At 41.5% G+C, this 25,529-nt stretch overlaps 1 protein-coding gene across 1 annotated transcript in view; it reads left to right on the top strand.

The window, feature by feature from the left end:
• Window positions 1-25,529, top strand: part of MGAT4B (alpha-1,3-mannosyl-glycoprotein 4-beta-N-acetylglucosaminyltransferase B) — a 90,785-nt gene that overhangs the window by 41,057 nt on the left and 24,199 nt on the right. The window contains exons 2-3 of the mRNA XM_005295835.5: window positions 24,078-24,257; window positions 24,859-24,999. Coding sequence (XP_005295892.1) covers window positions 24,078-24,257; window positions 24,859-24,999 — 321 coding nt within the window. The remainder of the gene's footprint in view (window positions 1-24,077; window positions 24,258-24,858; window positions 25,000-25,529) is intronic.

The raw sequence follows: 25,529 nt of genomic DNA, 5'->3' as shown, positions 1-25,529 counted from the left end.
TGCTGGGTTAACAACCTGGCAGTCAGGCCAATGGATATTCTATATCTTAGTACCGTGTATATTTATTTTATTTTTTATTTAGAATTCATCAAAAGTCCCCACAAAGGCTCTCTAAGCACCCTGCCAGTTATTTAAAATTATGAAAACAAAGTGCAATTCTATCAGTTCACCCCATAATCTGTATGTGGTGGTTAAAAAGATAATTTTTTCTACCCACTAGTACATCTTGTGCATCTGATCAGACATTAGTACAAAAGAGGAATTGTAATTTGTCTGGTCTCCCTCTGCATTATCTCTAGGTAGAGAAGAAATGCAGCTCATAGGCACAGCCAGCGGAGTTGATGTCTGGAGGGTACATGCTGAACACCCCTCCACTGTGATACAGTCTTCAGTGCATGATGAATGAGCTAAGAAGCAGGGGTGAAATCCTGATTCCACTGAAGTCAGCTCCCATTAACTTCAGTGGAGCCAGCATTTCCCCCTAGATTTCTGTGATCTGCCAAAGCCTTGCTATATGACCTAGGGCAAGTCACTTAACTATTCTGTGCCTTTTTTTTCCCATTTGTAAAATCATGTATAAAGTGCTTTGAGATTCTCAAATGTGCTGAAGATCTATTATGCTATTAGCTAAAAAAATTCCAACATTTCTGCTTGTTTCTGTTAATAGCTTCAGTGTGTAACACAAGCGCTAAAAGGCCTTTTTGATGAAAAGGAACAATATCTGCATGCATTTTTTGCAGGGATTATGATGAATTCAAGGTACTTTTTAAGGTGAAAAATACCACACTACTTAGAAGTATTTGAACCTTCCAGAATTCCACTCTTGGAATAATTGGTGCTGCTTTCTTTAACTTGCTCCTCTGTGAGTTTATTGGAAAGGGGTGATAATAGCTTATTCCATACAACAAATTTACCAGTAAGTCTGCAGATTCGAGGGTTTTTCCTTCCACTAATTCTCCATCTGTTCTGGATGCTAGCTAATTCATCACTTGCTACACTAAAGTGTCAGTGATGTGTCGTAGTTTGAAAATGTTGTTGTTGGATCACCGTAATGTTACGAGGAGGATTAATAAGAATTTTATTTTAACTCCATCACAGGTAATTAGCCACAGCTGCTGTTGGAGAGAAGGGGAGAGATGATTAACAGAGTGACATTTCCAAAGATCAGCTTGTCTTCCTGAAGGAATTCCTTTCTAGTCAAGCTTATGGGGGAGGTGGATTGGTGTGGTGGTTCAGCAAAAACAAGATCCCCTGTTTCTATATAATGAAGTTAATTTCAAATTAAACACGAAAGTGCTGTAGAATTCTGGCATTGACTTGGCTTGTAGTGCTTTTTTGGAAAGAAAAATGTTCACTTTTCCAGTAAGCTATCTTTGTAGTACCATTGGAGCAGAGCAGTGCTGCAAATTCCAGACATTTGTACTAATGTCTTTATCTTAGGTTATACAGTTCATAAAATTCTGACTACTAATTTATTTTGGAACCCACTGTGAGCACTGTATTAAGAGGAAGGGGAGGACACAGGGTTTGGAGGCTTGGAAGACCCATGTTGAGAGCAGAGTGAAAGCTTGATTTGGCTTCAGGTAAACTAGCATTGCAGGGACATGCGATAAACCCTAAAGCTGGTATCCATAGGCATGTCATGGAGCATGCCACTTATTAGATTCCAAGACCAGAAGGGGCCATTGAGATTATCTGATTTGTTCTCCTGTATAACACAGGCCAGAGACCTAGATAATTCCTAGAACATGTCTTTTAGAAAAACTTCCAATTTTGATTTAAAAATTAACGATAGAGAATCCACCACAACCTTTGGTAAACTGTTCCAATGACTGACAACTCTCACCGCTAAAAATGCTTATTTCCAGTTTGAATTTGTCTAGCTTCAACTTCCAGCCATTGGCTCCTATTATACCTTTCTCTGCTAGATTGAAGAGCCCATTATTAAATATTTGTTCCCTGTGTAGATACGTATAGATTGTAGTCAAGCGACCCCTTAGCATTCTCTTTAAGTTAAATAGATTTAGCTCTTTGAGTCTATCACTAATCCTTTAATCGTTTTCGTGGCTCTTCTCTGAAGCCTCTCTAGTTTATCAACATCCTTCTTGCATTGTGGGCACTAGAGCTGGACACAGTATTCTGGCAGCTGTCACACCAGTGCCAAATACAGAGGTAAAAGGACTTCTCTTCTCCTACTCAAGATTTCCATGTTTATCCATCCCAGGATCTCCTTAACTCTTTTGGCAACGTTGTTACATTGGAAGCTCGTGTTCAGCTGATTATCCACCATGACCCCCAAATCTTTTTCAGTTACTTTCTTCCAGGAAAGAGTCCCCTACTGGGTAAGTATGGCCTACAGTCTTTGTTCCTAGATATATGCATTTATGTTTAGCTGTATTAAAACACATTTTTTTTGCATGCACCCAGTTTACCAAGTGATCCGGTTCACTCTGAATCAGTGACCTGTCGTCTTCATTATTTACCAGGCCTCCAATTTTTGTGTCTTGTGCACATTTTATCAGTGATGATTTTATGTTTTCTTCCAGGGTCATTGATAAAAATACAAACTAGTGTAGGACCAAGAACTGATACCCCTTTGGAAACACAGCCATTTGATGATGATTCCCTGTTTTCAGTTACGTTTTGAGACCTATCTGTTAGCCAGTTTTTAATCCATTTAATGTATGCCATGTTAATTTTGTAGTATTCTAGCTTTTTAATCAAAATGTCATTCAGCACTAAGTCAGACACCTTACAGCAGTCTAACTATATTATGTCAACACTATTCCCTTTATTAACAAAACTCATAATCCCATCAAAAATATCGCAGGATCTGTTTTCCATAAACCCATGTTGATCTGTATTAATTACATTACCCTCCTTTAATTCTTTATCAGTCAAGTTCTGTGTCAGCCTCTCCGTTATCTTGCCTGGGATTGATGTCAAGCTGACAGACCTATAATTACCCAGGCCTGTTTATCTTTTTTTAAAAACTTTCTTCTAGTCGTCTTGAACTTCCCCAGTGCTCCAAGATTTATTGAAAAGCAACATTAATGGTCCAGCAAGCTCCTCAGCCAGCTCTTTTAAAACTCTTAGATGCAAGCGATGTGGATCAGTGCTGATTTTTTTAAAGCTTCCGTTTAACATTCTCCAGAGATACTAGTGGATTTAATGGAGACTATAGGCTGACAGGCCCAGATTTAACTATCTGAAATATCTATATTCTCACTAAAAAAAGAACAGGAGTACTTGTGGCACCTTAGAGACTAACAAATTTATTAGAGCATAAGCTTTCGTGGACTACAGCCCACTCTGAAACCTATATTCTCACTGCTCTGTTAATCCCTGAAAATGTATTTTGTTCCCCCAATAAGGCTGCAAAATAAGTAAAATCTGTAGTGTTTCCCTCAGGATATCCAGTAGCATATTTAGGGTGTTGCGGTTTACGCACACCTTGCGAACGCTAAGTGTGTTGTTTGGCAATTTGATAACTAGTGATTTATTAAAACATACAAATAATTCATTTCCTGGCTTCTCCTGAAGGCAAGATCTTCCCAAAGGGCAGATATCAAGTTAGACCAAATTCTAGGCCTCAACTTTGTGTGCCCCCTTTAAAAATCCTGTAGAGCTATGCTTATTTTAAGGTTTAATGGCCCAGGGTTTCTGTATTATGTTGTTCACTTCCAGCATGTTTTTATTCCCCAACCAAATAAGAGCTTAAAAAAACAACATAGCCTTTTGCTTTGTATGTGAGAGAAAATGCTTAGAGAGCTTTATTTGTGCTGCACAGATAGAATAATTAGATGGCTAATGAAGAAGTTCTGCTTTGGAAAAAAAAAACCATTGCATTTGCAATATCCATGTAAATTTGTAATACTTGTAGGAACTTTCTGGCCCTGTTTACAAATGTTGGGAGCACAGGAATTGCCGCACTGTATAAGACCAGAGGACCATGGAGTCCATTATCCTGTCTCCAATATTGGTCATTTCCGGGTGCTTCAGAGGAAGGTGTAAGAACTCCGTGGTAGGCATATGTGGGATAATCTGCCCCCACATTACATCTCAATCTGATCTCTAAGGGTATGTCTACACAGCAATTAAACACCCACAGCTGGCCCAGGTCAACTGACTCGGCCTCGGGCTGCAGGGCTGTAAAATTTCTGTGTAGATGATCAGGCTCAGTCTGGAGCCAGGCTCCAGGACCCTCCCCTCTCGCAGCGTCCCAGAGCCTGGGCTTCAGCCCGTACCCACATGTTTACACAGCAGTTTTTAGCCCCACAGCCCAAGTCCCATGAGCCTGAGTGAGCTGACCCAGGCCAGCCACAGCCATGCCACAGGTCTCTTACTCCAGTGTAGATGTACCCTCATCTATGAATTTAAGCCCTGACGCATGAGTTTTTAAATCCTTTCAAAAATGGTTGTTAGCATTCATTATGATAACTCTGCATGTACTTGATATCAGTGTAAATGTACAGCCCCTTTTCGAATCTTGCCAAGTTCTTGCCCTCAGTGACTTCCTGTGGCAATGTGTTCCACGGTATAATTACATATCGTATGGAAAAAGTGTTTCCTTTTTATCGATTTTTGAATTTGCAACCTTTTTTAATTTAATTGAATGCCCCCCTTGTTCTTATGTCGAGACAGAGAGGACAGAAGTGCTTGATCTACCTTCCCTAGACCATTCATTCTTGTATGTACTTTCTATCGTGATCCCTGTTGTTCATTCCCCTTTCTAAAGTAAACAATCCCAGTCTTTTCAATTTCTCCATCGTTTTCCAGGCCCTTGACCATTCTTGTTGCCCTTCTCTGAATCACCTCTCATTCTGCAACTATCCTTTTTGAGATGGGTTACCAGTATTTCACATGGTATCCCAGATTAGGCCACATCATTGATTAATATAATGACGTTCTCCGTATTATTCTTCATCCCATCTTTTTATGCATCCTGATATCCTGTTTGTTTTTTCAACTCCAATTGCACATTGAACAGAGCTCTTAATTCAGCTGTCTACAATGACTGTCAGGTCCCTTTTCTGAGCTGGCAGTTAATTTTGAACCTTGTAGGGTGTATGAATATCTTAATTTTTTCTCTCAGACATGCATTACTTTGCATTTATTGACATTCAGCTTCATGTGCCTTCATGTTGCCTATTTCCTGTACTTGTCTAGCTCTCTAAAGTTCCTCTCAATCCCCTCTGGTCTTGACTAACCTAAATAACCTTGTTTCATCTGTAAATTTTTGCAACTCAGCCCTCTTCTCAGATAATTAATAAATATATTAAACATTGGACTTGGTATATAGAAACTTGAGGCCCTCATTGTTAACTTTATGCCAGGATGAAAATTAGTCATTTAATTCTATACTTTTTCTATCTCCTAGCCAGTTTTTGATCCATGGTGATACTTTGCATCTCACTTATTCATGAGAATACTTTGCTACTTAGTTCCTTTAGTGCTGTCTTGTGAGGGACCTTGTTGAAGGACTTTTGCAAATCTAAATAATAGGGCTGTCAAGCGATTAAAAAAATTAATCATGATTAATTGTACAATTAAACAATAATAGAATACCATTTATTTAAATATTTTTGGATGTTTTCTACATTTTCAAATATATTGATTTTTAATTACAACACAGAATACAAAGTGTACAGTGCTCACTTTATATTTTTGATTAAATATTTGCACTGTAAAAAACAAAAGAAATTGTATATTTCAATTCACCAAATACAAGTACTGTCGTGCAATCTCTTCATAATGAAAGTTGAATTTACAAATGTAGAATTATGTACAAAAAAGCTGCATTCAAAAATAAAACAATGTAAAACTTTAGAACCTACAAGTCCACTCAGTCCTGCTTCAGCCAATCGCTTAGACAAAGAAGTTTGTTTACAATTTGCAGGAGATAATGCTGCACGTCTTGTTCTCACTTTCAGGTGACATTGTAAACAGGCATTCGCATGGCACTGTTGTAGCCAGCATCGAAAGATATTTATGTGCCAGATGCTCTAAAGATTCATATGTCTCTTCGTGCTTCAACCACCATTCCAGAAGACATGCGTCCATGCTGATGACGGGTTCTGCTCGATAACTATCCAAAGCAGAGCAGACCGACGCATGTTCATTTTCATCATCTGAGTCAGATGCCACCACCAGAAGGTTGATTTCTTTTTTGGTGGTTTGGAGTTCTGTAGTTTCCACATCGGAGTGCTTCTTTTTTAAGACATCTGAAAGCATTCTCCACACCTCATCCCTCTCAGATTTTGGAAGGTACTTCAGATTCTTAAACCTTGGCTCGAGTGCTGTACCTATCCTTAGAAATCTCACATTGGTACCAGCTTTGCGTTTTGTCAAATCTGCTGTGAAAGTGTTCTTAAAATGAACATGTGCTGGGTCATCATCCGAGACTGCTATAACATAAAATGTATGGGTAAAACAACAGGAGACGTACAATTTTCCACCAAGGAATTCAATCACAAATTTAATTAACACATTATTTTTTTAATGAGCATTATCAGCATGGAAGAATGTCCTCTGGAACGGTGGCCAAAGCATATGAATGTTTAGCATATCTGGCATGTAAATACCATGCAGTGCCGGTACAAAAGTGCCATGTGAAAGCCTGTTCTCACTTTCAAGTGACTTTGTAAATAAGAAGCAGTCAACAGTATCTCCCATAAATGTAAATAAACTTGTTTGTGTTAGCAATTGGCTGAACAAGAGGGAGGACTGAGTGGCCTTGTAGGCTCTAAAGTTCTAAATTTTTTTGTTTTTGAGTGCAGTTATGTAACAAAAAAAATCTACATTTGTAAGTTACACTTTCAGGATAAAGGGATTGCCCTACAGTACTTGTATGAGGTGAATTGAAAAATACTATTTCTTTTATCATTTTTACAGTGCAAATATTTGTAATAAAAATAATAATATAAAGTGAGCACTGTACACTTTGTTTTCTGGGTTGTAATAGAAATCAATATATTTGAAAATGTAGAAAAACATCCAAAAATATTTAATAAATTTAAATTGGTATTCTATTGTTTAACAGTGCGATTAATCGTGATTAATTTTTTTAATTGCCATTAATTCTTTTATCAGAGGGGTAGCCGTGTTAGTCTGAATCTGTAAAAAGCAACAGAGGGTCCTGTGGCACCTTTGAGACTAACAGAAGTATTGGGAGCATAAGCTTTCGTGGGTAAGAACCTCACTTCTTCAGATGCAAGAAGTGAGGTTCTTACCCACGAAAGCTTATGCTCCCAATACTTCTGTTAGTCTCAAAGGTGCCACAGGACCCTCTGTTGCTTTTATTAATTCTTTTGTTAATCGCGCGAGTTAACTGCGATTAATCAACAGTCCTACTAAATAAATTATATCAATTGCTTCTCTTTTATCCACTAATGTATTGACACATTCAAAGAATTCTAAGAGATTAATTAGAGATGATTTTCGTTGACAGAAACTGCTGGTTTTCATGAGATTTTCTTGTTCTTCAGCAATTTTCTGCAATTTAAATGCTAACGCTAGAAGTGCAGATTGAGGCTCAACCCATTCAATCTGATTCACCCACTTGGATCTCATTGAAGATTTGTCACCTAAAACCTGTTCAGGGAGTGGGTGAGGACAAGTTCATTGTTTCAAGTTCTCTCCCGTCTCTAAAACTAGAAGCGTCAGGCAGGCATGCATGATAGATTCATCACCTCATTTTTCAAACAGTGAGTCATAGAATGCAAGGATTATTATCCATCAGAATGTTGCATCTGTCAATGGTGTGCTCCAGCAAGCGTCTGCATCACAGCACTGAGCACTGCTTTGGGCCTTGGATCTAGGCTTTATCTCTGCAGACTGATTCTAGTCCCTCCCTTCCCATATGGTGTGAGATATGAGCGTTTGTCTCCGGTGTGTGTGTGTGTGTGTGTGTGTGTGCGCGCACCCATTATGGCAATGATCCCAGTCTCTGAAATAGTACGTGCTAAAGGTGTGTTTAATGTTTTCAGAAGGTGTGGCTTGCATATTTTCTGAACGTAGATTTGAAATGCCAGCACCCACTCCTACTCTGGAATTTTGGAAGTACAATATGGGGTACTCACATAGTTCTATATATAGATTTTCCCCTCCTTTGAGTGAGTGTGTGGTGAGATGAAACTGAAATCAATAAGGAGATGAATTAGAATATCATTGCACATTTTGCAGTAAAAATGGTAACTGTGTGTTATTGAGCGTTCCTCTAATTGGTGGTTCTTCACCATCTAATCACACAGTGCATTTCTAGTTCATTCTGTGGAGTTGTTGCAGGTTGAAATGTTAAATATACCACAGGCTCTTACTAAATGACTAAATAAAAAATCCATACGGATTGCAGTCTGTGGGAGTGTTTCCTGCACTTGATTTTTTTTTCGAACCATCTGACATTTAATAAATCTCCTATGAAGACTGACATGTTGGCTCAGCACAATAGTGGTGTGGTAAGTGTGCTGATTTGTCTTTCAAATCCAAGAGCTACTGTCAACACTGGGGCTGGAAGAAGTGCTGTGAATCAGGGATCAACATGCTAGTAACATCAATAATGTGCTGAGCCAGCATGTTGGCCCTTGGGAAGGCTTACTAAAAATCTGCTTGTTCTCTAAAAGGCTGAATTATATTTCTGACAATCTCTGCAGCCAGATTGTATTTTGTGGAGTGAGGAGCTTACTACTGCTTACCAATTTGATAAATCTACTAAATATGTCCTCTAAACTCCACCTATGTGGAAATGCAGTCTCTCTTAAGCCAGATGCCCCCAAAGCAGGAAAGCACTTAAGCATGGGCTTCAAGTTAAGTATCATTGTCGTGCTTAAGTGCTTTTTTGATTAGTGGATGCTTTCCTGAATCTGGGCCTGACGTGTTCAAAAAAATACACAAACATGTAAATAATCCCTGTTGACTTGGAAAATTAGAAAACTCTCTAGAGTTCTTAGTCAATGACAACTTCTATTTCAAGGCAGTTGTTTAGTGAGAATGTGCCATACTGCATCAGCCATGAGTTATTTGAAAATGGCTCACAAGAGGAAGTAACTTCCTGAGTTGTACAAATGGCGCCTTTGTATATAACTGCTATTGTATAAAATAAGATTCCAGCCAAATTAGGGTTTTTAATCCCATCTCTCTTCTCCTCTTTGACAGGCTATTTAATAGACCTAGTTAGAGCCCTGCACAGATACAAAATTTGTGTCTGCATCTGATCCACGATTCACAAAGATGGTCCATATCCATGGATATACAGTGAATTTGCAGGATTCTAGACATTGTAGTTACTTTGTTTAAATAATAAACCCCAATCAAATTTTGAGATAGGGGAGGGTGGCAGTTTGACCTGCGACATGCTACCTCTGAGCTGAACACTTGTGTGTTACAGTTATTTGGAAAATCTCCTTTTTTTTTACTTAGTTTCGGATCTCCTAATTCCATATGAGCCTAGCAGTATTTTCCAATGATAAACAAAAATGAGTTTCCCAGTATTACCAGTGATTGTTGTTCATATTGCTTTACTATTGTGGCATAAGGTCTTCTAACATTGTAAAATGGGACGAAACATATCCCTTCTTTGGCTTTTGATTAACAATCTGGAATTCCTTGAGGCTCTTGGGTGGCTTAAATCAGATGGGTGGTGAGCATGGAGTAATGATCACTTGGGATATTTATAAAGTGGGAATGCGGCTATCCTGTGAACAAATAATGGATATGTGTCACTTACTTAAATAACATTTATCCAGCTATTGCAAATACAACATTTATTTAAGGGAGGCAATTAACTCAAGGTTACTCAGAGCTTTTAATTCTCTTAAATGTGGTGTTGATTACGGATAAATCAAAATAAAACTGAATTTCTTTTTCTTTTCTTTTCTTTTTTTCTTTTTTTTTTTTTTTGGTTAGGGGAAGCATGATAGGCTGTGATTGGGGGGGCATAGGGAGCTGACGGGCAAATTAACTAGGCAATGAATATACTCGCGGATGTGCAGACATTGGAAATACAATCAGCTTCTGTGTGGCATAAAATTCGGTTTTTTTTTTAATTGTTATTAATTGTTCCATAGAATGTGCATGGACCCAGGATAAATTGTTATAATGCTAAATGTACATATTATAAGGTAGTTATAGAATCATAGACAATTGGGGTTGGAAGAGACCTCAGGAGGTCATCTAGTCCAACCCCTTGCTCAAAGCATGACCAACCCCAAATAAATCATCCCAGCCAGGTCTTTGTCAAGCCGGGCCTTAAAAACCTCTAAGGATGGAGATTCCACCACCTCCTTAGGTAACCCATTCCAGTGCTTCACCACCCTCCTAGTGAAATAGTTTTTCCTAATATCCAATCTAGACCTCCCCTACTGCAACTTGAGACTATTGCTCCTTGTTTTGTCATCTGCCACCACTGAGAACAGCCTAGCTCCATCCTCTTTGGAACCTTCCTTCAGGTAGTTGAAGGCTGCTATCAAATCCCCACTCACTCTTCTCTTCTGCAGACTAAATAAAACCAGTTCCCTCAGCCTCTCCTCGTAAGCCATGTGCCCCAGGCCCCTAATAATTTTCATTGCCCTCTGCTGGACTCTCTCCAATTTGTCCACATCTTTTCTGTAGTGGGGGGCCCAAAACTGGACACAATACTCCAGATGTGGCCTCACCAGTGCCAAATAGACGGGAATAATCACTTCCCTTGATCTGCTGGCAATGCTCCTACTAATGCAGCCCAATATGCTGTTAGTCTTCTTGGCAATAGGGGCACACTGTTGACTAATATCCAGCTTCTTGTCCACTGTAATCCCCAGGTCCTTTTCTGCAGAATTGCCGTTTAGACAGTCGGTCCCCAGCCTGTAGCAGTGCATGGGATTCTTCCATCCTAAGTGCAGGACTCTCCACTTGTCCTTGTTGAACTTCATCAGATTTCTTTTAGCCCAATCCTCCAATTGGTCTAGGTCAGTGGTCCCCAACCTTTTTCGTCTGGCGGGCGGCAGACGACAAGCCACGGAGGACCGTGGCGGCAGACAAGCATCTGCCAAAATGCCGCTGACAAGCAGCGTCATCCAGAGGAGTTGCCGCCGAAATGCCGCTGAAAATCGGCGGCGACACCTATCGACGTTGCCGCTTGTCAGCGGCATTTTGGCAGATGCTCGTCTGCCAGCCAGTATGCGGGCACATTTAGACGCCCTAGTGGGCGCCATGGCACACACAGGCACCGTGTTGGGGACCCCTGGTCTAGGTCACTCTGGACTCTCTCCCTACCCTCCAGCGTATCTACCTCTCCCCCCAGCTTAGTGTCCCCTGCGAGCTTGCTCAAGGTGCGAACCATCCCATCATCTAGATCATTAATCAAGATGTTGAACAAAACCGGCCTCAGGACAGACCCCTGGGGCACTCGGTTTGATACCGGCTGCCAACTAGAGGTCGAGCTGTTGATCACTACCCATTGAGCCCGATGATCTAGCCAGCTTTCTATCCACCTTATAGTCCACTCATCCAATGGAATGGAAATAAGTATAGGAAACTTAAGGTACATTTTATGTCAGATTATTATAAAATGTCTATTTTGGACCAAGATTTTGTAATATCCAGAGGATTCAGAATATTTTCAGCATATTATATGTTTACACAACGGTTCATCTGATCTTTCTCTGAGCAGACACAACAAGAGCTGTTAAATTTAATGTTGGCATTCCCTAGAATCTATCTTACCTGACATGGGGAGAAGACTCTATTCCAGGGGTCAGCAACCTTTCAGAAGTGGGGTGCTGAGTCTTCATTGATTCACTCTGATTTAAGGTTTTGCGTGCCAGTCATACATGTTAACGCTTTTAGAAGGTCTCTTTCTATACGTCTATAATATATAACTAAACTATTGTTGTATGTAAAGTAAATAAGGTTTTAAAAATGTTTAAGAATCTTCATTTAAAATTAAATTAAATGCAGAGCCTCCCGGACAGGTGGCCAGGATCCAGGCAGTGTGAGTGCCACTGAAAATCAGCTCGCGTGCCGCCTTTGGCACGCATGCCGTAGGTTGCCTACCCCTGCTCTATTCGTTCTGTGGCTGAATGGTGTTGATGCTTGTCTTTTTGTCTGGACACTCAAGTTCTTGAACAAAATGTGGTATTTGTATATGGGCCTGTTATAAGGACTAACTTCATGACTGTTAATGATTGGATGCTTTTTTCTCTTGTTTTGTTGTCTCCGGAATTTTACCTAAATACTGAAATATAAAGCAACTGATTCCAATTTGGGATTTGTAGTAGCGGTTGGGTGCCAGATTTTCGGAAAAGCTCAGTTTGCATTTAGGCACCAAATGAAGTAGCAGATCCTCAAATGAAAGCAGCACTCCCTTGAAAATCCATTTCCATTGTAGATGTTGTGAATTCCTGAAAATCTGGCCTTGAGTCATGATTAATTTGTTACATAGTTTGCTTCTTTGCTAACTTTGAAGTGGGTTAGGGAGTTCTCTATGGTTTTTGTATGAGTATACCTATCCCATTAAATTAAAATAGTTCAGTAATAAGAGATAGTTCCCCAGTCTGTCTCTAGTCTTTATGCATCAAGGAAGACACCTTGTCAATCAAGAATCTTCCTGGTGAGGGTAGTTACTGTGTTGTTGTGCTGAACTGGCATTCAGCTAAGTGAAGGGGACAGCTAACTGTTTTGATTTTCTGGTAAATCAGTGCTTTCTTGAACTCCCTCTGAATGCTACAGGCTGTCACAAGCATGATCAGTAGCACCAGATGGTCCAGCAGAATTGCCTTCTGCTCAGGTTCCTTGTGGGATACATCTAAAACCATGTTTCATGCAGCAGTTTTCCACCTTCCAGGAACAAATTAGCAGACGGGAGGTCTAATTTAAAGACAAAAACTTATTCTTGGTGGCATGAGCAGTTTATTATGTAGTCATTACTGATACCTGTGTAATCCTTGCAGGGGTTTTCATGCTCATAGTTCTGGTTGCAGTGAGGTTTGCATTTAGAAAGAACTAACATTCCTCTTTTTCTCACTCAAGTAATCGAATTTAGTCCCCAAGTTTGGGACAATAATTTCACACACACAAACTCATTGGTTCTATGGAACTTGTTGAACCAGAACAATATACAGTGAGTGTAACTTAAGACACCTACACTGACCCATACATAACTCACTTAACTACCAGAACATGCAACCGGTAAATGTAGTCTGCATTCAAGGGTGCCTGGTTGGCTTACTTGGGATGAGGTTGGTGAGATGTGAGTGGCAGCAGAGAGGTAGCCGAAGTTGAGAAGGGGACTGAGGAGTGGAGTATTCTGGGATGTTGAATTACTTAGCAGCTTGTTTTTCTGCTTTCTGCAGTTTGCATTGGTGGACAATGCTGTCTAGCAACCTTTACTCAACCTCGCCGTTTTTGTGAGAATTTTAAAGTACCGGCCTTTGCACTCCAGACAAGTCCACCTTGTGATACTAATGCAAAAAAGTGTCTGGAATTAGTAACTTGTATTGCAAGTCTGCCATATGTAATTTGAGTTGTAATATTAGCTAATTTAGTGCCCATATCTACATTATTTATGTCCACGAGCAAGGCCTCAGGATCAGATGCCTGCATATTAGAGCTACAATGTGTTGGAGGCAAATATAACCTAGTCTAACTTGATGATAAGCATTTTACCCATATTTAAAGTAAAACCAGAAGAGAGTTTGCAGTTACCTGCACTAACTAGGCTTCGCTTGTAAGCAGAGAACTGTAACTTCCTTTCCAGCTAATTGTATTTGTTTCCTTACCTTTCTGCTCTTAGGAATGAGCATTTGCTTCACAAGACTGGAGAATTTGAAACAAAATAATCAAAATATGCAGTTGCCCTTTGAAAACCAAGATTTTTATAAAGGCAAAAAGTCTGTTTTTTTTTTAATTTTATAAAATTATATGGCGTGGCAAATGCAGTTTGGAAAGACTTGGTATTCATTTGCTGAAAGACTAAGGTGGAGAAATCTCAGGTTTTGGACATCAATATGCTCTGCTGGGAAAAGTTATCTTCAAAGAACAAAAACAAAGCTAATTGGTCCTGAAATGCTGACATATTTAAAATGCACAAAGGGCTTTCTGGGAGATTATGATGCAGTTTTAAAGACTAATACAGACTGAAGACATAAAACTCCTGACAAATGTGGATGTGGACTAGTCTCAGAGGCTCACAAGCCTGGAATTTTAATTGCACTTGTGATACTGTGTGACTCCCCTGCTTAATTCTAAAGTTATATCTCTGCTTCAACATTGAACTGAAAACCTATGAGTAAGTGGTAACCTTGCTTCCTTCCTCCCCCAACTAGCAAACATGGTCATTGTTTTTATATCAATTTAAGAAGAGCAGAGCCACAGAGAATTCTCTGTGGTGGTGAAGTATTTGCACATTAAGTGGGCACTGCCTTAGCTGGCCCAAAATTTTATCTGCTTCAGTGTTTCTGATCTGTTTGCAGAGCCAATATAAACCTTATTTTATTTCCCCAAACAAATGTTTCAATCTTCTTAATTGAGTCAAGAAAGACATGTGGGTGGGTCCCGCCACCACCAAAAAAACCCATGATGTACATATGCCATTGATTTCAGTGGGGGCTGCTCAGCATCTCTGAAAATCAGGCCACTTGTACAGATGCCTAAATATGGACTTGGAATACTAACTTTAGGCACACTTTTAAAACAAATAATCTTGGTCATTGTTTTAAAGAGCAACCCAGTGCAGGGAAGGAAGCCAGAGGGAAGAGCCTTCTGTGTGAGATTGTAAACTATTAAAGTGATTCTGAAAAATGTCACTCTAGCTTTTCTAATGCAGTTATCCTGACCGCCAGCCTAGTTGTGTTCCAATAAACTTTGCTCATAAGATAATGAGCGACACCTTTGTTTGAGAACTAGTTGACTGTTCTGGGACTCAGTAGCTAGTCTGTAAACAGAGCCATCCCCTGTGTAGACCGTACAGCTGTATGGCCGACTGTATTGTAGAATAACTTTTCTCAGTTCTGACTTTGATTCCTGAATGGGGGTAGGTTTCAAGAAAGACTGTCACTAATGGCTGAGGACCAAACATAGCAACGTGTGAAACCTGGCATTCTCCCAGGCCTGTAGATTTTCATTTCAGCACAGAATGTTCACGAGGTAGCAGAATACCATGTCTGAGATATTCTGGTATCTCATTTGTTACCATCAACTCTCTCACCCAGCACAGACATGCACTATGTCACAGGTCAATTTATGTTATGTTTGCTTTCTTTGCAGCAATATATTGTATATCAAGAAAAGGGAAACCACAAAGTAACAGTCACACTTTTGGTTTTTTGGTATGTACTGTGAGAATTTATATCTGGATCTCCGTGTGCTTGATTCTCCGGATAGTTTACGAGAACTGCCATTGCGATTATTTTTACACTTGGAGGCCATGGAAGAAAAAATGTAGATTTTCAGAATCTGTCTATTTGAGAAGTGTAGCTAGGAGCTGTTTTGAACAGACACTAGCACAGAAATTTGTTCAGCCTAATTAGAAGCAAGTCCCGCCTTCTGTGTTTTGAACTTGCTTTTATGTGTGGGAGCTAAGGCTGTTTTTCCTTTTCAAAGGATACCTTCCGTCACTCAGGAATTGGGCTCTTCTTTTGTGAGGGCAAGGGGAGGCATCTTCCAACTACACATTGTGTGCTGACATTTACAAAATGGCATGATTGGTAATCCAGAAGAAATAAAATCATTCTATAGTTGCTTTAATACTTTAGTTCTCACTTGTCCAAGCAGGAAGCACTGTAATTAAATCACAAGGTCATGTGTAACTTCACAGGGAAGTGAAAAGCCTCCTATAGACATTATAGAATAGAAGCATTAAAGTTAGATACAATTTCACTTTTTCTACCGTTAGTTGGAAATGCAGCAAATTGCTACAATTGGGCATCAGCACTCCGGTTTAATGAAAAGTACTGCTGTCTGCTTGAGCAAGCAGGTCAATAGTGAATGAATAATCAGTGACATTTTCCATTTAACTCTGACATGAGCAGAGTGTAATGCCCTAGAAAAAGCCATTAAGCAACGCCTTAACTCTGTTGCCAGTCTTTGCAGACCAGGCCCCAATATCCATCTTTAGTTATTAGGAGGGGGTAAAAAAGATTAGATGATGTTGTTTGGTTTGTTAGTACTTACATTGCTACTGTAGTTGCCCCAACCATACTGAGAACCCATTGCACTAGGCACTGTACAAATATAGTAAATGACAGTTCTTGCAACAGAAATATTCGGTCTTGTTTAAATAGCTCTTGTTTTTACTCCTTACTGGATGCTTTGTGTGTATTGTTTGGTTCAGTTAAAAGGTATAAATGGTATAAAAGCAATACTCTGGAGCATTTGGGAGTTCATGGGCATCTGCTTGTATTTGAGTTAGACACCATCAACCTAAAAAAAAAAAAAAGTTTCAGGTGCTACACCCGCCTCTGAATCCCCGGCTGCCAGTTTGTTGTGGTTTTCAGAATTTTTTCATGTATCTCTAAATAGTTCTCTCTCTTTTTGCAACATTGCAGTGTGAAAAACTCGAACACAAAAAAAGGGGAAAACTAACTGTTTGGGGGAAGGGGGAAGTAGAACGACTTATGCATAAAGTGCTGTCAAACGCACAAAGTAAACAGGGAGGTGGGGGGGTAAATAATTTTTTTCAGTAATCTTAGCTGTTATTTGTAAAAATAGATCAAACATTTTAAAGCAGGAGTGTAATTTTTAAGTTAATGAGGTTTCTTTAACCTTGCAGCACAGTGCGTGTGTGTGTGTGTGTGTGTTAGTGTTAGTGTTAGAAGGGGGTTGAGGAAAATAGGAGTGAAAATTAACTTTCCCTGCATATTCCAGCTAGGGGAAAGGATTAATTACAGAATTGACTGAAAACATGTCATGCCTTGGAAACTGTATTTTATAACTTATGTTCTACAGTTTTAAGATGCAAGTTGCTGCTTTATTTTATAATCTAAACTCTCTCTTATGAACCCCAAAACTGAGAATGCTCATGGAATCTTCTCTCTCATTAAGGAGCCTAAGCTTATATTTAGAATTGTATTTGGAAATTTCAGTGTAATGTTTCAGTCCAGCCAGTTTGCAAAACTGCAGAGTCTCTGGAGTCAACAAGAAGCTTACATAGCCGGTACCACAGTCAGCAAGGTAAAAATAGAGCTCTTTTTTACCTCTTCAATTCATTCTCAGACATAAGCAGAAGTGCAGATTATATGTGACAGGGTTTTAGTTGCGTGTGACACTCTTGTTCTAAGATAATGTTTTTGGGGTGTTCATAACTTCTAAAAAAGAAAACCCCTCTTTAGCTTCGCTAGCTGTACTCTTGCCCTCAGTCCAGGGTGACTGTGTGTAAAAGTTTGTTAAAATCCCATTTTTCCACTACAGATATTGAAATGGGGAAAATGTGCTTTTCATGCTTCTAATAAACTTCCTATCATTTTGTGCATTAAACTTAGGTGGTTTCATTTTTAAAATTAAAACTTTGCAATGCCTGCTTCCCTTATTGCGGAATCTGTGTAAAATAGGGGACAGTTTGGGTCAGAAATAGATAATAGAAAATCTGTACTTGTGGAGCACCCATTGTTTATCAGTCTTTTTTAAAGCCTGCACAGAATAGTATATCTGCACACTGAAATAAAAGTAACAGCTGTTAAATGTATGCCTAGAGATACCTGGTATGAGAACACAAGACCCAGAACAAGCGTTGCAGACTCAAAGCATACCAAACAGTGGTTTCTTGCAGTGCTCTTCTTGTCAGTATAGACAGAGCCCTGGTCCCATGTAGGTGTCTGCTTAACAGATATGCACTAATTCTGTATCTTTATTATGAAAACTGGCATGGCCTCTTGCCTGTGATAGATTTAGTAGTCTAATATTAGTTGAATAAATTTTGTCTTGGGCTAGGGTCTAGTGATTCATTCTGTAGCTTCTAACTGTGGTCAGTCACGCATGTGTAATACTGAATTGCCCAGTTTCATTAATAATAGAGTAAGAAGAAATACAGGAAAATTAAAAATGGTTAATTTATTAAAGTTTCTAGTCTATTATACATGTGTAGTCAAATACCACTGAAAACAATTGTCTTTCCATGTCTGCTTAAAAAAAAAAAAAGGCAGACTGACATGTAGTTTTGCTTTGAAATAAGATTACCCGTGTGTTTATAGTGCACCCTTCATCATGGTATGAGAGGATCTATGGTTATATAAGCAACTAGTCAGTTTGTTGCAGGAGTCAGTGTGTGGAATTCTTGGCCCTGCATTACACAGGATGTTGGATTAGATTATCGTAATGATCCTTTCTGGCCTTAAAATCTATTAATGTGAACATACGAATGGATCCCTTCTTACGCACTGTGGGAGGGTGCGCTTGGTTGGTTGGTTTCTTCTCCGACCTCACCCTACTTCTCTTCCTTTCTTCTCCCATTCTGTCTGTCCTCATTGAGCTATTCTAAGATTGTTGTTGCAAAGAGAGAACTGAGTTTTACTGTTAGTTCCTGAGCATGGAAAATTTCATGGCTATTCACATGCCTCATGGAAAGGGGATCCTTCACATCTCAAGGCCAGCTACCATGACGGCCTGTTTCCCCAACTCCTGTTAGCCTTGTTCTTGGCATTGTTACCTTGATCATTACTGATGACCACAGCTACGGTCTCAGAGGTAGTCAGGGCCCAGGCTTATTGAAAGCCTTGAAGATTAGGGTCTTGTGTTGAATCTCTTTTTGGAAAAGGGACCCAGTGCAGCATGAGGCATGCTGTGGTGGTGTGTCTTAGTTGGCTTGTGTTGCTTAGAAAAGGGTCTACTGTGTGTTGGACTTGGGTTTGTTTTGTGATATTAAGTGTCAATCACAGGTGCCGTGCATTGCAGTAATTGAGCTTGGAGGAGATGAGCATGTGAATCAGCTGCAGCTACTTCTTATAGCAAGGGATGCGACTTCCTGGCCAGTTAAATATGGTAAAAGGCATTTCTGCTTATTGGTGCCCTTTGGGTCCCCAGGAAATCCCTAAGACTGAGTACCACCTCAACAACTGGAGGCAGATGTCCTGAATGGAGAATGTGCCTGTTTATAATGTTTTCCTCCTCCTAACAGTATTGCCTCTGTCTCTACAGGTTTTCATTTGCACCATCTAGTTGTTATTCAGGTGCTTATCTTCCTCAAACACCAGGGCAGCTGAGTTACTGGGTTCTGTGTCTGATGTGAATGTTGTATAGAGTAGTGTTTCACGTGTTAACTGGTGTAAAAGTCCATGTCCTCCCACAAGCTCCAGTAGCCGTTTTATTAAGTTGTTGGAGCAGTTTCTTAAGTTGAGGGGGAGAAGAGAGGGCTAGAATTGAGCCATGTGGGACTCTGCAGGGGAAAGCTATCAAGGCATAGGAGCAGCTGTTTCTCCATCACCACCTTTTGGGTAAGACCTGTCTAAATTACTGTGAAGCTGACTGCCTCTGTGTAAGTTCGAAAGCTTGTCTCTCTCTTACCAACAGAAGTTGTTCCAATAAAAGATATTACCTCACCTTCCTTGTCTCGCTAATGCCTCTAATCAGAAACATAACTGACAAAATACTTTAACAAAAGGCTGTTTATTAATAGTGTATTTCTTTAAATGCCCACTCCACTCTCAGGTTTTTGGGTTGATGTTGTTTTTTTTATCATCCCAAGAGCCTTCTTGTGCCATCTGGCTAAGACCACAATCTGTGCAGGTTGAGGTCCTGCACCCTATCCTTAATTATTCACGCTGATCCACTCGAAGCAGCTGGGGCCGTGGACACAGCTGGAGATTTGGCTTTTGGTCTTGGCTGTGATTTCCACACCCCATCCTGGCTTGGATCGGAGTTATGGTTGCACTATTTCTAGCTGTATATCCAAGTAGTTCATATTTATAAAGAGAGGAAGCAATGTTATTACTGAGCTTTTAAACTAGAACTTTAATCTAACCAGTGTGGTTTTTTCCTTCTTACCAGCGTCCTCACTTCTTGGATGCCACACTGCAGTTGGTACATAGTACTCTCTGGAGAGTGGAAAATAAACTGGAGAGTTTCATGCAGGAGACCGGCTATTTTTTGTGTCTTTTCTGGCTGCTATTCTCAGTAGCCTCAGTTGCCATAGTAAAAACAATAACATCGTCTTGTGTGGCGGCATCCCCTTTTGCAAAGTGATTTGAGAGCCAGTTCAAAGAAGTCCTGATAACTTCACCCTCACTTGGACATAGCTCTGTCGTTTTCAGAAGCTTCTGGTGCTGCTTCATATACGGAAATCGCTCAAGGCAGCATGAACAAAAGATGAAAGTGCTGCCCTGAGGGACTCTTAAAGCTGTGACCTACAAAGGATTTTTTTTTTTTTAATCGGGCTCGTGCCTTCTTTGGTTCCCCTGTGACGTATAAAAGAGACCCAGGATGTTCTGTGCTGTGTTTTGTTTAAATAAAGTTCCAAAGTTTAAAAAAAAAAAAGGGGGGGGGGTAGAGGGAAGGGAAAGAGAAGCTATCAGGAGCGTCAAGCTGGTCTTCTCTAGTTTTGCTGGAGGAACAAAGCATGTGTATCATGAGCGCTCATGGCTTAATTCTGCCTTGCAGAACTGCCAAGATTTGACAGGCAAAAATCTAGCCCACCCTTCCCATCCACCCCACATTCCACCCATGAATGCTCATTTGCATGTGCACACCCCCTCTTCTCTGACTCATAAACATCCCTTGGACATGTGCTCTCAAACTTGCACAGTCTTGGAAGCATGCATATTGTAATTCAGGCTCTTGTGTGCTGTCAGGTACACACACCTGGACATGCTTTCTATGTCACACACACTTGGAATGTCTCATTGTTTTGTTTTTAAACCCAGCGTTCAGGTCACCTTTACACCATACATTATAAAGAAGTGGAGAAGGGCAAATTACTTTTCCCTTGTAGGAAATCTTTAACAACATGGGCAATTTTTATATAGCACATTTTCAACCCAAGGTGACTTTAAAATCAGGCAGGTTATATATTAACCCTCTGGAAAACTGAGTTGAAAAGAGAAATCGAGATTGTGCTTTAACTATAGCTTTGCTACTATAATTGCCTGTAGATTCTGGACTCTTGCTCCAGGGTATAGATTTCAGGCTGAACGGTAAATGTTTAACGTTCTAAACGGGATTACACACACAAACCAATGTTCAAAGAACACTATTAAGGTCCCAAAGTCAAGCACTCATTAATGGTGCCTGTGCTAGACCTGGGGCTCTAAGGGCTTTCAGGCTCCCAGCTCCATGGTAGGAAGCCTGGAAATCCTGGCATGGCAGAATGGCCCTGGAGCTGCTGGTCCCCAGCAGCCCACCAGGCGAGCTGGTAGGGAACCCGGGGAGGTATCTGACAGAATCCTGCCTGTGTTTTGACAAAATTTCTTCAAACCTGAACTGTTTTCACAAGACATTTCCAGTTTGGAGTAGCATTTTCCAACAAAACTCGGTTTCATTGGAAAATTTCCAGCCAACTCTATTCTAGATGTGAGTGCTCAGCACTTCTACAAGTCAGACCGCAGCGTCTCAAGTTGGGCATATAGAAATTGATGGACATACAATTAATAGCCACCTGTGAACACTTTGGTTTAAGTGACTTGACCAGGATCACATAAGAACTCTGTGGCAGAGGTAGGGATAGAATATAATGATCCAGGGCAGCACCATAAGACCATCCTTTCTATTTCTCACTCACTCTCTACATCCTTTCTAACTTCCTCAACAAATGAGGCAGGGATCTTACAGACCACAGTCTCCTTTACTACACAATCCTGATTCAGCCATCCTGTGCTCTAAATGAACCAGGGGTCCTTTGGAAAAAATAGTAATTAAAGCATATCATAACACACATGCACAAGGTTGCACAGGCAGTCTTAATTCTGCATTTCCAAACTTCTGAGTGCTTGACTTGGCAATTGTAATGTTTTAAGCTAGGTTTCTTATACATAATTTCCTAAGTTTCTAAAAAAGCAAACTGCAAAAATAGAAATTCCCTTATGTGGCGGTGTATTGACAAACACATGGGTCATCAGCAGGGTTGGAAGTTTTAGATCCACTGCATAGATCTCTGCCGCTGGAGATAACAGAGTAACTGATAGGAGCAGTAGTTTGTAATTGGCTCCTCTTCTCTATTGCATCAAACATAAATTACTTGTCTTCACTTTCAGGGCTCTTCATAGCCTGTCTCTTCACTACGTATTACCTCTTATTTACTATCGAGATGTCAGCTTTTGCCACCAATCAGCCCACGATGCCTGCTTCCATTGTTCCCTCGTTACATTTTCAAACAAACACCTTTGTGCTTTATCTTATGCTGCCACTTGCACTTGGGAGGACCTTCCCCCACCATCTGCAGAGTTATCTCCTTAGCCTCTTTCAAACTCTCCTTTTCCATGGAGCCTGCAAAAACTTGACAACAGCTGAGCTGCTGCTGTGCTGAAACCTCTGCCAATATTGTCTCAGTTTCCTTATACTCCCCCATCTGTCTGTGTTGTATCATCTGTTGACTTATATTTACACTGTAAGTTCTCTGGGGCAGGGACCATCTTTTTGTTCTGTGTTTGTATAGTCCCCAACGCAGTGGAGTGCTGGTCCATGACTAGCGATTGTTCATGCTATGGTAATTCAAATAGTAATGATGAAGGGGGGTGAAACGCCCACTCTGCCAGTGTGTTTCACATGTATTTGCTGACCGCAGAGGAATGTTGAGACAAGAATCTTGGGTTCCATTCCAAGCTCTGGAGGGGCGTGTGCTCTCGTGGGCACAGACTCTTCTCCAAGCATGACCCTTTATGTGCTGTCTCCTGCAGCCTGTCCCTACCCTGGCTCTTTTCAACCCCTGGCTCCTTGACCCAGTCTACACTTCCTCAGGCTAATCTTCCCACTCCCGGTTTCCTTGACCATGCAATTCTGGTCTCCCCATCTGTCAGAGCCCCAATTCCCATCTCTCCCCAGTGTCTCCCCCTCCACAGTCCAGTCCCAATTCTCCCACTCCTGCCCCAACTCCTTGTCCCCAGTCTCCTCACCCAACCAGTTCCACTTCCCCACCTGCTGACATCTCATCTGACTAGTCTCTCTCCTCCCTAGTCACTGGCTCCCAGTTCTAGTCTTCCTTTTGGGGCCGCTCATCCAATCTCAATCCTCATCCCTTAGCTCCTTCCCGAGCCTCACCCCTCACTGGCTCCTTCACTCATCTCATTGCCCAGGCAGTCCAGGTTTTCCTCCCACACCCCAGCTCTTGGGCGGCCGGTGACCCAGCCGCCTGGGGAGGCTAACCCCTGGCCCCTCCCCTTGTGCCCGAGACCCTGGCCCCCTTCTACTTTCCCCTCCCCCGCAGGAACCCAAAGCATCCCCACCGTGGCCCTACTGCTTCCAGGTGCGGGGGGTGGGGGTGGCGAGGCCCCAGCCCGGGTGCACCACAGCCCTTGGGTGGTGCGGTCACCGTGTCCCCAGCTTTGGGGCTCCAGGCAGCCAACGCGACCCAGCCCTGGCAGCCCCGAGTGGCTGGAGGAGGCCCACTGGCATTGGGGTGGGGCCACGGTAGGCTGTTTGGGAAGGCAAAGCCTCCTCTTGCCTAGGATACTCACCGCCCATGCCCCAGCTGCTTGTCAGATCGGTCTCCCCTGCCCTCAGTCCCTCACTGGTTCCTTGTCCAGCCACTCCCAGTCTTCCCCCCCCAAGCCTCATCAAATCTGTGTCTCCCCCAAGGCAACTGAGTCCCAGTCCTGTTCTCCCCCTCCCGTACTGCCAGTTTCCCTCACCGTGGGAGGGAAAGTTATAAGCAACTGACAAAAGGGTGTTTTAACAGGAAGGACCAAGCAACATTAGTAAGTGGTTCTCCCCGCTCTGCCTGTGTTCTAGAACCCGCAGGTAAAATGGCCAGTGCTCTGAGAATTTTACTTGCTGTGAAGCGCACATGGGTGAGCAGTTACCTCCGAATCAGCCAGTGATTTGGCAATACTTCTCCCTCCCTCTGTTTTAGGTTTGGTGCCTAGGGCTGCGGAGTGGGAGAATGGATGACTAATGACACTTTGCCTTTTGGAACCTGTCACAGCAGGGGGAAAAAGTGTTTCCTCTCTCTTCTCTCTCCACAGGTGAGGTTGTGGATATCTATCAGCGAGAGTTCCTAGCGCTCAGAGACCGTCTGCATGCTGCTGAACAGGAGAGCCTAAAGCGCTCCAAGGAGTTGAACCTGGTCCTAGACGAGATAAAGAGAGCGATCTCTGAGAAGCAGGCCCTACGGGACGTAAACCGGACATGGAGCAGTTTATCTGGTGAATCAGACTTTAACAGAGAGAAGCTGTTGCTATAGAGGAGGTAGTGAGATGTTTGTTTGTGTAGGGCTGCAGATAGGATGGGCAAGCATAGGCCAAGGTCCACATCGTCTCTGATTTAGCATGAGAGGCTTAAGAGTTCAGAAAATCTATTTGAATGGAGATGGCCATGCATCGTTAGACATTGAATCACGCCTCTGCAGATAATATACGCTAACTTGCTTGCTCGTGAGCTTTTATCACCAACTATATGCCAGGATTGAATGTTTATGAAAGGCGGGTCACAGTGGAGGGTTTAGATTTGCTCTCTTATTTCAAAGTGCAAAAGTTGATTGGATGGGAAAATTGGATCTTTTTGATAAAATCTGATTGATCTTCATTCTCCTCCCCTCAAAGATTTTGGACCTTATTCAGTACCTTTACACACAACTCCCACTTACGTTAGTGGGGGTTGTGGGTGCCCACTAAGAAGGCTGGATGGATTAATCTAGTGATAATCTAAAATGGCCAGATTGCCCTGTGACGGGGTTTTGTTGCTAGAAGCCTTGTGATCTCTTCCTGTATGGTATCCTGCATATTGACTTCCTTTTCCTCCTTTAAGATGAAACCAAATTAAAACTCTGGAATATCACCAACAAGAATGTGCTGCATCTTCCCACCATCTTTCACCATTTGCCACATTTGCTATCCAAGGAGAACAGTCTACAACCAGCTGTGCATGTGGGACAGGGACGCACTGGAGGTAAAAACAGCTGCAGCCGCACTAAGATCGAATGTCTATTCCTTTCACTTTACGTGTGCCCTTCTCCTCCCCTCCATTCCTGGCTCGGGAAAAGCAGGACTGGATGTAGGGGAGCACATTCTATGCAGGCTTCCTCACTGCATCAGTGCATTAGGGTGGATGCGCAGAGTGTAACCCTTGTAAGTTAAGAGGTGCAGGGAGATACTGTCTGTGCTTTAACCAGCCCTAAAGTGATATTTGACCCGTCTGTCTGACGATTTTACTGCCACCCCTCAGGATAGTATCTGAGCCGCTCCCATGTAAAGTCAATGGAATGGCAAAGCCCCTAGTGGACTTCATGGGGTCCCTGGCACTTTTCCTCTTCTTGGGGTAAAAACTCTGCTTGGGATAGGGGTTTTTGTTTTGTTTTAATTTTTATTAATTTACTTTTTTTTTTTTTTTTTAAATGTTGATTTGTTAAGGGTTTTGTTGGTTGGCCTGTTCTGGGCAGAAGAGGTCTCGGTCTTGAGTGTCTTTTTAGGGTTGAAAGG

Source organism: Chrysemys picta, chromosome 8 (genome assembly GCF_011386835.1).
Source record: "Chrysemys picta bellii isolate R12L10 chromosome 8, ASM1138683v2, whole genome shotgun sequence".
Lineage (NCBI taxonomy): Eukaryota > Metazoa > Chordata > Testudines > Emydidae > Chrysemys > Chrysemys picta.
The sequence above is the reverse complement of the archived record's forward strand: the minus strand, read 5'-3'. Positions and strand labels throughout refer to the sequence as shown.